Source organism: Lepidothrix coronata, unplaced genomic scaffold (assembly GCF_001604755.1).
Source record: "Lepidothrix coronata isolate B3197 unplaced genomic scaffold, Lepidothrix_coronata-1.0 Scaffold198, whole genome shotgun sequence".
NCBI lineage: Eukaryota > Metazoa > Chordata > Aves > Passeriformes > Pipridae > Lepidothrix > Lepidothrix coronata.
The window spans coordinates 70,515-83,777 of NW_016690378.1; the positions used below are offsets into that span (position 1 = coordinate 70,515).

Consider the following 13,263-nt stretch of genomic DNA (forward strand, 5'->3'; position numbering starts at 1 on the left):
ACAGTGAGGACACTGCCCTATAACACCCACAGCTCCTGTGGGACAGTGAGGACACTGCCCTATAACACCCACAGGGACAGTGAGGACACTGCCCTATAACACCCACAGCTCCTGCAGCCCCTGACCCAGCTCAGACAGGGACAGTGAGGACACCACCCCTCACCCTGGCCTAGAACCCCAGAGTGGCTGGTGGGTCAGAGACCCCCCTGGAGCAGATAAAACCAAAGACCAGAGCAGATAAAACCAAAGGCGTGTGTTTGCCACGTGGCCCTGCTTCTGGACATGGAAGAACTGGTCTTCCACAGGATCCCAGCTCTATAAGCTGTCTCTCCCTCTTCCCCCTCCCCTCTTCTTTCTCCCTCTGCTTCTCCTTCTTTGCTCCTTTCTTAATGCTGTATGTGGCTTGGAGCTGGAGGGATTAAATCTTGACTTAAGTGTTGTGGATCACTTGGATCTTGACTTAAGTGTTGTGGATTAAAATGTGCTGAGTTGGTATTGTAGTAGAACCTTTTTTCTAGCTTTTTAAACCTTTGCCAAGTGCCCTTATTTTCTCCCCTAAATTAATAAAGGTACCACTTGGGAACAAGCCCGTGGCTTATTCTCTTAATGCCTTCTCAAGGTATTAAAGAACCCTATATATTAAATATATATGTATATAATAATGTACATAAATATATATTAAATAAAACTCCTGACTGAGCCTGTGTGCAAACAGCTCCAGAGCTGGAGTGTCACAGGGCACTGCCACAGCCCTGGGAAGGAGGGTGACCTCCTTCCAAGGTGTCCCGAGGTCTCCATGTCAGGAGAGCACCACAACCTGTGAGCACTTTGAATTGGCACCAGGAGCCTGGGTTGTTTCTCTCCTTTTGTGGAGCAATTCCTTCTCTTTCTGGCTTGGCCTTGGGTGGCTCCTTCCCCCTTGGAAGCAGCAGGATGAGAGCTGAGAGCTGATGCCTGTGCACAGCCCCCTCCTGCTCCTTCCTTCCAAACCTGGGGCTTATCCTGGAAGGGCAGCACAAGGAGCAGCTTAGTAGGAGTTCTGCATTTAATTGTGAGTCCTGGCTTGGTTTTAACTCGTGGTTTGTCCGTGGTCAGATCACCAGTTTAGAAACAGAGTTGCTTGAGGTGCAGAAGAACAGAAGTGAGATGGACAGGAAGGAGCAGGCGGCGTCTGGAGCGCAGGAGATGCAGGAGGTGAGAGCTTTCCCCTGGGAAATCAACTCTTTTGTTTAGGGATGTCTTAGGGAACATCTTAAACGAGCATCTCAAGCGACTCTCTCCTGGGGATGCTCTTTATCAGCATCTCCTGGGAATTTGGAGTCCCTCAGCTCCTGGAGGCAGAGGGATGTTTTTGGAAGAAAGGAGCCAACGTGCCCAAGTGATCTTCATGAAAAGTCATCTCCCTTAGGAGCTGGTCTGGCCTTCAGCTCTGCAAGCTGAGCAGTTTGTTGTGAGGGTGAAGGTGTTACCTGTGTGAAGGTTCTCAGTTCTTGTTTAGGGTTCAGGGAAACCAAGGGGTCTGTAGGTGCATTTAAAGCTGCTTCCCAGCAGGTCCATTTGTTCCCAACGACTGGATCTTCCTGATGTTTCAGCTAGACAGAGCTGCTTACAAGTGGGAGAGGACCTTCCCAAGGGATCTTGGTCAGTAGAGGCTCCAGGCCTTCGGAGAGGTCCTGCCAGCCCTGGGTATGAGATGCAGGAATCCCCCTGAAAATTTTTGAGAGCCTTTTTTCTCCTTTCTGTGTTCCCTAGAAGACACATTTCCTGCAATTTGTTTTTCTTTGGGTAGAATAAAGGATGCTGGAGAAGAGACTCCTAATGTTTCTTATTCTAGATGTTGGAAAGCTGTCAGGAAACCATAGACAAGTTGGGAAATCATCTGGGAGAGCAGAGGGAGAGGAGGAGGCAACTTATATCTGAGCTTGAGCTGCTGAGAGAGGATCTGAAGGCTGAGAAGGGGGTCCTGGGCAGCCAGGTATGTGGGACTCCCTGAACAAGCCAGTTCCCTTTGGATGCTCCATAAAATCCAGCAGTTCCTCCCCAAGCAGGTGATTTGACTTGGTGCTTTTCTCCAGTTTGAAACCTTTGGCAGAGGGTTTTCAGTCCATCTGTTTTCATGGTACTGTCTCTAATTCCATCATTTGTTTTTCACTTCAGTGGATCTAATCCCAAAGCAGTAATTCCAACTTTGCAGCCAAACCCTAAATTCTCTGGGGGGCAGAGTGGGAATTTTCAGACTCGGGTGTTTATTGCAGGAGTCAGAACACCCCAGAGCCACAGGAGGTGACATGAACATCCTGCTGGGATCCCTCCTGGGATGTTCCCCAGGGACCTCAGCACATTTTGCTCGAGCCAGTTTAATTGCTAAATCCACTCCTGGGGTGTTCTCCCTGCTGGGAATGTTGCTGGAGCTCTTGGCTTCCAGCTGGGCCACAGAGGAGAGACAGTTTGTGGTGCCAACCAAGCTGCCCAAGGGCTGGACAAGGGCTGGAAGTTAGGCTAAAAATCCAGAAGAGCTGCAGATCCACAGCCTGGATCAGGCAGACCTGAGGGAAACTGGAAAAGGGGGGGTTCCATCCGGGATAAATCCCACATTTTAGCTCTGAGAGGCCTTAAATCAGCTCTGAGTCCAGTCACCTCCTTGAATGCAAGTAAAAAACCATGGAATTCCTGAGCTGTTGGCACAACTCCAGAGACACAGGAGTTGCTGGAGGAACAGTGGCATCTACAGGCCAGGGCTTTGTCCTGCTGCAACAACTCCACACTGCAAACTGGGGTGGAAATCAGGCCTGCAGAGCTCTGGATACAAACCTGGTGGGAGAGTGGGGGAGGAAAGGGCTGGAAAGGAACTGTGTGATGTGGGGGGTGCTGGGGGAAATGGGAAGAGTCCTTTTTTAACCCTTGCATCCCAATAGTTCAACCCCCTCATGGACCATTGGATCAAAATCACCCATCCCCGAAAATCTGATTGGAATTCAACCACCAGCTGCTGGTGGCTTTGCCAAAGGAGGGACTGTTTTTCCACCCAAGGGATCATGGGGTGAGATGATCCCATGATCCCCTGTGTTAGACTGGAACAGCCTTTAGCACAGAGACCCTTTTGGGTGGCATTTCTGGCTTCCCACATGGGCTCATTCCCTTTGGATGGAGCAGCTGGATTGGGATGAATTGTTTCCCAACAGTGCTGGAAATGAGCTTGGCATGAAATCATTGGGTTCCCTCAGCTGGAATTATCTTGTTTTCACGAGGTTTTTGGATATTTGAGAGGAGAAAACTTTTCCTGAGCTTGTCCTTCGGGGTGTGTTTCATCCACTGACTCCTGCTGTTTCCTCTCCAGGGGTTTCCTGACTCCCAGTTGGAGCTTCCAAGCCCCAGTAACACCTCCCCTGGTCTCCAGAGGACATCAGCCAGCAGGGATCTCATGGATGTGTCCCATGAGAAGCACAAGGACAGTGCTTTGTTAGACCCAGAGGTGAGGCATGGAAAGAAATCCTGGTTGTCCCAGGGCCTGGAGCAGACAGGAGCTGCTGGGGCTCAGGTCTGAGTGGATTCATCCTGGGGGAGATAAGACCACCTGAAATCGAACTTCCAGTGCTCAGGAAGAGCTACTAGTGAAAAACCTGTAGGAATCAATGTTTTTGCTGGTGTTTAGTGGGGAGAACAGTGTCTGAAGGGTTTGGGTTCACCACTGGAGATATTAGTCCAGGCAGGTTCAGGTTCTGATCCAGCCTGGGAATTCCTGTATCCTGACACGTTCCTGCTCTTTTGGCCCTTTTATTTTCTTTTTATTCATCCTGGTGAAGATAAGACCACCTAGAACTGAACTTCCAGTGCTCAGGAAGAGCTATTGGTTAAAAATGTTTAGGAATCAACGTTGTTGCTGGTGTTTAGTGGGGAAAACAGTGATTGTGTGTGAAGGATTCGGGTTCACCACTGGAGATATTAGTCCAGGCAGGTTTGGGTTCTGATCCAGCCTGGGAATTCCTGTATCCTGCACATTCCTGCTTTCCTGCCCCTTCTATTTTCTTGTTGTCTTCTCTTCCAGTCTCAGGTTTGGGGGCAGTTTTGTCTGGTGTTCCAGCGTGGGGTGATGTTGGGGTGGAGAGCAGCCACCCCTGGAGAGGATTTTGGGTAGTCTGGACAGGGGATCTCTCTGGGATCCAGCTGAATCCACACCTTCCCTGAGAACTGCTGGTTTTGTCAAGAGATTTGGCACATGCTGTAAAACCCTGGGAGCTGCAGATGGGCCACAGTGGGATGAAATCAAATAAAGAACCATGACTTGGTGGTGGTTCACACACAGCTACTGCCCCTGCAGGAGGAAGGACTCCAAGAACTGGGATAATTTAACCACAGAATCACAAGCTGTGTCTTGCTGGAGCCCCCAGATTGCCTTGCACTGGCTCAAAAGATTTCCACCAGAGCAAAGGAAATCCAAGTCCTGGTGTTTTCTGACCTTACAGGCCTCTGAAATCCTACAAGATGAGCAGAGTCACAGAGAGGAGCAGACACAGGAAGATCCCCATGGAGATGCAAAGACCTATGAGGAACAGATGGCTAAAGTTGTGTTTTTGGAAGAACAGATCAAAAGCCTGAGGGAGGAACAAGAGCTGCTCTGGTAAACCTTCCCAAGGCCTGTGGTATTTTCTGCTCCTTGTCTTTGCTGACTTAATTGCTGAGTCTTTTCTGGCTCCCTGTCCTGGAGAGAACAGGCCCAGCAGCTTCGTGTCCTTATGGGATCAGTGTCTGATTTTGGGGAACTCCCTCAATGACATCAGGAGCAGCCAGGAGCAAACCTTTTTTTCTGCAGCTATGACAGGTTCTGAGCAGACTAAACGAGAGCTGTCCTTAGGGAAGAGGATTTATCCCTTGGAGTCAGGTGGTGTTTGGAGTAAGAGGGTCCAAATACTTGGACTTAGTCCAAATATTTGGATGAAGGGGGTCCCAAAAAAGCTCCAGTCATGGGTTTGGGCTCCTCAGGGCCAATGGCTGCCAGCAGTGGTGGTCCTCATGCTGCTGTGGATTTTGGGAGTCCCTGGAATTCAGGTGTCCTTGGAGAGTAGGTGTCACCAGGTATTGATCTGACTCCCCTTTTTGGTAGTGAGGAAAAGCTTGGATTAGATCCAGGGTGGTTACAGCCAGTGAGATCAGTGAGTCCAACCATTCCCCCAGCACTGCCAGGGCCACCACGAACCCAGGTCCCCAAGGGCCACATCCACACAGTCACTGAACACTCCCAGGGGTGGTGATTCCAGCACTGATTCCAGCCTGTGCCAGTGCCTGAACATGTAGGCCATGGAATCATGGAGTGGTTTGGGTTGGAAGGGACATTAAAGCTCATCTCATTCCACCCCCATCCATGAGCAGGGACACCTTCCATTATCCCAGGTTGCTCCAAGCCCCATCCAACCTGACCTTGGACACTTCCAAGGATGGGAAATCCATAAATTCTCTGGGAAACCCACTTCAGTCTCACATTACCCTCACAGGGAAGAATCTGTCCGTAATATCCCATCTAAACCAACACAGGGAATCCTGGAATGGTTTGGGATGGAAGGGACCTTTAAGATCACCCAGACCTTGGGCAGAGACATTTCCACTATCCCAGGCTGCTCCAAGACCTGTCCAACTTGGCCTTGGACACTTCCAGGGATGGGGCAGCCCCCACTTTGAGTTTGGATGGAGATAATGGAGACAGTTTGGATGAAGGTGTCAGACAGGGACCGGCAGACCTGAGCCCCTCCTTTCAGTGCTTCCCTGTGTCTTTGGAGCACGGAGCAGCTCCCACCCCATGCAGGGTTCCCTTGGCCAGTCTGTGACCTCCTCCCAGGGAGGGCTGAGCCTCTGGACACACGTGGTTTTGTGGTACAGTGTCCCAAGGAGACTGACCTTTGCCCAGAACTGCTGCACACAGGAGTAAATCCCCTTTGGAGCCTCCCGAGGTACTTGAGCCTTCGCTGGACTCTCACATCCCAAGTTTTTCCCTTTTATGGGTGCTTTCCCTGGGATATGTGTAGTCATCTCTCTCCTTTACTATTTCCCCTTCAAGCTCTGAGTTATTAGAGAGCAACAAGAAGAAGGAAGAGCTGGAAAAGCAGCTCAAAGAGAGCAATGAAGAGAAAAGGATGTTGCTGGAAGAGATTTCCCAGCTCAAGCACAACATCCGGAGCGCCCGGGAACAGGGAGACACTGGAGAGACCTGGAGGATGAGCCCAGGCTTGGAGCAAAGGGAGAGCAGGTTCCTGCCATGGCAGAGCTCAGCAGGCAGTTTAGATGGGAGCCTTAAACAGGTATGGGCAGCTTTGCCATCTGCACCCTGATTTTGGTCACTAATTGGGTGGGAAAACCTAATTAAAGTGGGCTGGAAGGCAGTCCAACCCTTGGAAATTAGGGATGGCTTCCTTTCCTTGTGTGGTGCTTTGCATGTGGTGGGAACTTGGATAAAGTCAGTGCCCATGGCAGAAATAAGGGATTTAAATGGTGTTTGTTCCCCTTTCTTACCTTGTGAGCTGGAAGAGAAGGGCAGGAGCAGGAATCCCTGCCAGGAGGGGTGGGAATGGTGGGGGAACCCAGGGTGGGGAGGCTGAGGAGGAAAAGGATTCTGTGCGAGGGTTTGGATGGGAAGAGAGGACTGGGTGACCTGTGGGCAGGAGTGGGAGTGGAAAGGAGAGGACTGGAGTTGTGCCGGATCCAAGAAGCAGCAAATCCCTGCAGGTGGAGCAGAGCAGGACACAAGGGAATGCTGGAAAGGGAATGCTGGAAAGGATCCTGATAGAAGTAGATGAGGGGGAAAAAACCCACAAAACTTCATGGATCTCGAGGACAACTGCCACTGCCAGACCCCACAGTGCTGGATCAAGACCTTTCCCAGCTTGGGGAATTATCTGGGGAGGTATTTAAGAAGGGAAGCTTGGCCTTCAGTGGATTCCCTCTAGTGCCAAGAGCAGAGGGAGAGGATGCACAGCGGGAATTCAGATCCAGATGTGGCTGGAAGCGATGCTGGGAAGAAGGGCTTTGGTACAACCCAAGCAGAGCTTTTGGTCCATGTGCCAGGCCCTTGCAGGAAGGTGGGTGGTCCAAGGAGCTCCAAAAGCCACCCCAGACCATCGGTGACACCTCAGGGTGTCGGGGCTGTCACAGTGTGTTCCTGCACCACTGCCAGGAGTCCCCGTGTTCCTGTTCCCTCTTGGAGCTGGGCTGGATGTGCTGCTCCTGCTTGGTTGCCTCAGTTGGATTCTGACACGAGAGTTCAGAGTGACCTGGTGGCTTTCTTTGGTTGGAAGGGGTCATTTTATCAGGTGTTTGTTCCCTCATCCGGGTTTTCACATGTTCTCCCTCGACCTCAGGAGTCAAGTTGGCTTCTCTGAGGGGATGGACAGAACCATGGAATCACTGAGCTTGGCAAAGCCCTCTGAGATCATAACCCAGCACTGCCATGTTCACCACAAACCACATCCCCAAGTGCCACATCCCCACCCACGGCTTCTAAACCCTTCCAGGGCCACTGTGGGGGGGCAGAGGAGTGCCAGGCTTTGCCCATCTTCCTGCTTAAATGCCCTTGAATACCTTCCTTGCTAACAGCCTTTATCCTTCCCTGGAGCTGGTGTCCACCTGACCCGTGGTGTTGTGCTGTTCCCTCAGGGTCTGTCTGAGGAGAAGTTCCAGCAGCAGGAGGAGAAGCTGCAGCAGCTGCGCCAGGACCTGCGGCGGGTGCAGAACTTGTGCAGCTCCGCCGAGAGGGAGCTGAGGTACGAGAGGGAGAAGAACGCAGAGCTCCAGAAACAGAACCTGCTGCTCCAGCAGGAGTGCACCAAGGTAGGAACAGCTCTCAGCTCCGTGGGAATTATGGCCCCTCTGCTGTGGAAACAGGCTGGGAGAGCCCGGGGGGGTTAACCCAGAGAAGGCTCCAGGGAGAGCTGAGAGCCCCTTCCAGCATCTAAAGGGGCTCCAGCAGAGTTGGAGAGGGACTGGGGACAAGGGATGGAGGACAAGGGGAATGGCTTCCAACTGCCAGAGAGCAGGGTTAGATGGGATATTGGGAAGGAATTCCTCCCTGGGAGGGTGGGGAGGCCCTGGCACAGGGTGCCCAGAGAAGCTGCGGCTGCCCCATCCCTGGGAGTGTCCAAGGCCAGGCTGGATGGGGCTTGGAGCAACCTGGGCTGGTGGAAGGTGTCTCTGCCCATGGCAGGGGGTGGAAATGGATCATCTTTAAGGTCTAGTGGAAGGTGTCCCTGCCCATGGAATGAGGTTGAGCTTTAAGGTCCCTTCCAACCGAAACCCCTCTGGAATTCCATGAGAAATTTCCCTGCCTCCAAATAAAACCTGCTGCACTTCCTCCCTGATCCCTCTTTTGCTCCCAGTCCCCTTTCCTACCCAAGCCATTCCAGCTGATCTTTGCTGAAGTACAAACTCCATTTCTTCTTTGCAAACTCAGGTCAAAGCTGAGCTGAAACAGGCCCGGGCCAAACTCTCAGACTCCACAGAAACCTGCTCATCCCTGTCAGCACAGTGGGAGAGGAGCCAGCAGAAGGTCAGGGAGCTGGAGCAGAAGCTCTCCAAGTGCTCCCAGGCTGACAAGCTCCACAGCAGCCTGAGGGACAGGCTGGCCCAGGAAAAATCCAGGGCAGGAGAAGCCCAGAAAAAGGTGAATGTGAGCTGGGGAACAGGAGGGGTGTGTTTGGCAGGAGCAGCTCAGGAATTGGTTCCCCAAAGTCCATTTTGGGATCACTCAGATAAATATTGTAGAAAGAAAGTTGATTGTTAGTGAGAAGGGAACAGAAGCCGAGTGTGATGGCTCAGTATCTCTGAAATGCTGGGACTGGGACTGGCAGGCACAGGGAGCCTCAATCCTGTTCTTGCCAAGCAGATTTCCTGCTGTTTGCTGGCTGGAAATTTCCAAACCCTTGTGTTTCCCGTGGCACTGATTCTGCTGTGCTCCTGCAGGAATCTCTGGAGTCAGTTTTGAAGTTTACAGGATCAAATTGGATCCCAAAAGAATTGTTGCCAGTTCATGACACACCCTCTGATCCAAGACCCAAAATCTACTTGGCCATTCCAGAAGTTTTGCTTTCCGTGGACTTTGACTCAAAACAAGGAAAGCTTTCCTTCCCAAGTCCCAGACGTGGAGGGATCAAAGCGACCTGGTGCAGACACTGGTTTATACATTCAGAAATTTAGTCCATGTCCTTTTTCCTCCAAGATTTCCAAGCTCCAGCAGAAGCTGAAGGATTCCCAGCACCAGCTCCTGCTGGCAGAGGCCCGTGTGTCCGACAAGAAGCTGCTGGAGGAGGAGCTGAAGGAGGCCCGGGAGAACGAAGCTCGAGTGCAGCGGGAGCTCCACGAGGGGCAGCTGAAGAGGTGCTTGAGCTCTCCTGCCAGTCCACGGGAACTGCAGCTCCTGGGGGGATGAGGGAATCCCAAACCACTGGCTTGACCTCCCCTTTGGATCTGCCACATCCCTGGCAGAGCTCCAGGGATTCCCTCTTGGAGATTTAAAAAATTGTTGGAGACTTCAGCTGCCTCGGAAGGCCCTTGGCCTCTCCTGCCAGTGCAGGGATACCAACAACCCCTTCCTGTGGAGCTGGGATGATGATCCCAGTGCATTATCCACTCTTTTTCATGTCACTGGGACATGGCGTCACAACCCAGAAGGGGAGAGTAACCCAGATTCTGGTTAATAAATCCCTTGGGGGGGATTAGAGCGAAAGGACACTGAATAATCAGTGTTTTTAAACATAAAATATATATGTAGGGATTATTTTGGAACAATTTTGTTTCAAAGGTAAACAGGTGTATTGCTGTTTTCAGTGTTATTATCTATAGTAATACAGCAGTATTAAAGCATCTATAGCAACCTTAAAGCATAAAAATAACACTTAAGGAAGTGCATAAGGCAAGGAAGAGAAAGAAAGGATAAAGGTGGAAAGCTGTTTGTAGTCACTGCCTGCTGGATCCAGAGATGAAACTTGGGAGTTGCAGCTTCCATGTCTGTTGGTCTGTTGGTTGGGAAGCCCCCCCCAAAAGTCAAAGATTTCATGAGTAATTATACTCTTCCAGCTCAGGTGGGAACACCTTGTACTTCCTCAGGCAGTTTTCCCATGGATCCTGGGGTGTTTTCCCATGGATCCTGGGGAGTTTTACCATGGGTCATGTCAGTGGACACGTCACAAATTTTCGATGCTCCCCGGAGGGGTTTTCACAGCAGAGTAACCATGTGAGGGAGGACATTGGTGTGATAAGAATGATTATCCCACCTTGCAGGATTTGCCTCTTCTTAGCCTCTTCCCAAATCCAGTTTGTAGCTCCAGGTGTGCATCTGCACCCGGGATAGCTGGACATTGGCACCCACTTAACTGCTCTGGAGGTCCTTCCCCAGTAGGATATTCAGGGAGGGGTGGGCTTTGCTGGGTGAGCAGCTGCTTCTCTTCAGTTTGCAGAAGTCCTTTGGTGACCTTACAATGTGTGAGCCATTAACTATTTCAGTGGGATTTTGGTGGGGACACCAGGATGTGCTGATCCCTTTCTCCCCATGTACTGATTCCTCTCTCCCTCCCTGTGACCCAGGGCAGTGGGAGGTTTTTAGGGGACACCCAGCCTTGGGGGCACATGGTGGTGACACCTCCACCTCAGGGTCTCACCTTCACACTCCCCTGTCCTCAGGAAGCTCCTGGAGCAGCAGGTGGAGGAGCTGCGGCAGCAGCTCCGGCATTCCCGGGAGACGGAGGCGTCGCTGGCCAAGATGCACGTGGAGCTCCAGGCCAAGACCCTGCATGCCCTGGAGGATGAGAGGAAACTCGACCCTGGAGAGGTGAGGGGCTGGGGGGGGGTTCCTTGTCATCCCGGGGGTAACAGGAACATTCCAGGGGGTAAATGTACACCCGGGAGCTGCTGGAACAGGGGCTGAGGGGCTGAGCCCTTGGAGATCCCACTGATTTAACAGGAAAAGGTTCAGTAAACACATGGAGCTGGGATTGATGGAGGGGCTTCAGCTCCTTTTGTGTTCAGGTTCCTCACAAGGGGCAGCTGTCTCTGCTCTGGTGAGCAGGGATAGCATCCAGGGAATGGCTGGAGCTGTGTCAGGGCAGGGTCAGGTTGGATATTAGGAAAAGGTTCTTCCCCCAGAGGGTGGTTGGCACTGAACAGGCTCCCCAGGACAGTGGGCACAGCCCCAAGGCTGCCAGAGCTCCAGGAGGGTTTGGACGACACTCTCAGGGACAGGGTGGGATTGTTGGAGTTGTCCAGGATCTGGACTGGATGATCCCTGGGGGTCCCTTCCAGCTCAGGACATTCCATGATTTCATCTCATGTAGGTTTCCTGGGATGAAGCTCTGAGGGCACAGGAAGACTTTGTGGTTTCTTCCTTCCCTTTTTCTTGCAGAGTGTGGAGTTTTTTCAGGGAAATTTGGGCAGAGTCCATTGTCTGGGAGGATTCATTGCCTCCCTCTGCTCTGAAATTCCCATGGCCCCTCATTAGGGGGAGGAGGCCTGGAGGGCAGAATGGATGGATGGATGTGTGAGTGGATGGATGGATGTGGGAGTGGATGGATAGATGGGTGGGTGGATGGATGGATGGGTGGGTGGATGGATGGATGGATGGTTGGATGGATAAATGGATGTGAGAGTGGATGGGTGGATGGATGGATGGACGGATGGATGGATGGATGGATGGATGGATGGATGGATATTATCTGTAGTGGGAACCACTGGGATTGAGGAGAGAGAAGCTTTTCAGACCAGACTGCAGAGGGGAAGGGAGCAGAGGGGCTCCTGCAGCCACACACAATAAAGCAGAGCTGTTTTGCAGCACCTGCAGTGCCAGAAGGAGAACCAGAAGCTCTCGGAGCAGCTGTCCCTGCTGAAGGAGGAGAACAAGGCCCTGTACGAGGAGGGTGTTCGGCTCCTGAACCAGAAGGATCTCTATGTGAGGTGATGGCACAAAATCCTCCCCAGGAATTGCTCTTCCTGTGCCTGGCAGTGGATTTGGCCGTTGTGTGGCCTTTCCTGTCTTCTGTTCAGGGATTTGGCACCGGGAGATCCCCCTGAATCCATCACCCCAGTGTGCCGTGATGTCACACACCACGTGTCTGATGTCGTGGAATTCCAAATGGGTTTGGGTGGGAATAGACCTTAAAGATCATCTCATCCCACCCCTACCATGGGCAGGGACACCTTCCACTAGCCCAGGTTGCTCCAAGCCCCGTCCAACCTGGCCTTGGACACTTTCAAGGATCCAGGGGCAGCCACAGCTTCTCTGGGCAACCTGTGCCAGGGCCTCCCCACCCTCACAGCCAAGAACTCCTTCCAATACCCCATCTAACCCTGCCCTCTGGCAGTGAGAGGCCATTCCCTGTGTCCTGTCCCTCCATCCCTTGTCCCAAGTCCCTCTCCAGCTCTTCTGGAGCCCCTTTAGGCCCTGGAAGGGGCTCTCAGGTCTCCCTGGAGCCTTCTCTTCTCTGGTTAAGACCTCAGCTCTCCCAGCCTTTCCTTGGCAGCTGAAGGCAGCAGAGGGGGCCCTGGAAGGGCTGTGGGTGCCGCTGGTCAGGGTCTGGTATCAGCAGAGACCCTCCTTGGAGCTGCTCCTTTCTCCCCACAGCCCTTCTGTTCTAATGTTAAAGCCCAGCAGCTTTTTGAGCATGAATTTTGAGCCAACATGGCCAATTATCCCTTATATGGTAGAAAATTCTTTTGGTTTTGGACATTATTTTGGAAATGCTTTGGGTCCTTTTCCCTTAATGAATTTCCATTTGATTGACAATTAAAAATGTAACATTTCCAACAAAAAAACCCCCAAACTGATCAGTGAAAGAGTCCAGAAAGTCCATTCTGTGCAGGCAGAAGGAGCTGGGGGAGGGCTGACTGTCCCATTTCAGGCTTTGAGGAGCCTGAAGGAACTCAGGCCACCTCCTGCCATGGAGCATTTCCCAGCCTGAGGGTTGTCTCTGCTTCCTCAGGAAGTACAATGAGCTGCAGCTCCGGCACAAGGACAAGATCCGCAGGGCCAAGGAGACGTTCATCCACGAGGTGAAACAGAGGGACAGCAGGATCAAACAGCTGGAAAACGAGCTCAGCGAGTCCAAGCTCCAAGTGGAGAAGGTGAGAGAAGACACCGAGGGCTTCTCCAGTAAGGGGAGGCTGCAGGAGCATCCCTTCCTTCCAAAATAATCATGGAATGGCTTGGGTTGGAAGAGACAGTAAAGACCATCCAGTCCCACAGGCAGGGACACCTTCCACTAGCCCAGGTTGCTCCAAGCCCCATCCAACCTG

The 13,263-nt window shown here is 52.1% G+C and overlaps 1 protein-coding gene across 1 annotated transcript in view; it reads left to right on the top strand.

Annotated features, from left to right (window-relative positions):
• Positions 1 to 13,192, top strand: part of CCDC30 (coiled-coil domain containing 30) — a 43,656-nt gene extending 30,464 nt beyond the window's left edge. The window contains exons 8-17 of the mRNA XM_017832024.1: positions 1,096 to 1,194; positions 3,338 to 3,472; positions 4,464 to 4,618; positions 6,050 to 6,290; positions 7,642 to 7,815; positions 8,435 to 8,644; positions 9,200 to 9,357; positions 10,660 to 10,807; positions 11,804 to 11,925; positions 12,951 to 13,192. Coding sequence (XP_017687513.1) covers positions 1,096 to 1,194; positions 3,338 to 3,472; positions 4,464 to 4,618; positions 6,050 to 6,290; positions 7,642 to 7,815; positions 8,435 to 8,644; positions 9,200 to 9,357; positions 10,660 to 10,807; positions 11,804 to 11,925; positions 12,951 to 13,161 — 1,653 coding nt within the window. The 3' untranslated portion in view covers positions 13,162 to 13,192. The remainder of the gene's footprint in view (positions 1 to 1,095; positions 1,195 to 3,337; positions 3,473 to 4,463; positions 4,619 to 6,049; positions 6,291 to 7,641; positions 7,816 to 8,434; positions 8,645 to 9,199; positions 9,358 to 10,659; positions 10,808 to 11,803; positions 11,926 to 12,950) is intronic.
• The last annotated feature ends 71 nt before the right edge of the window (positions 13,193 to 13,263 follow it).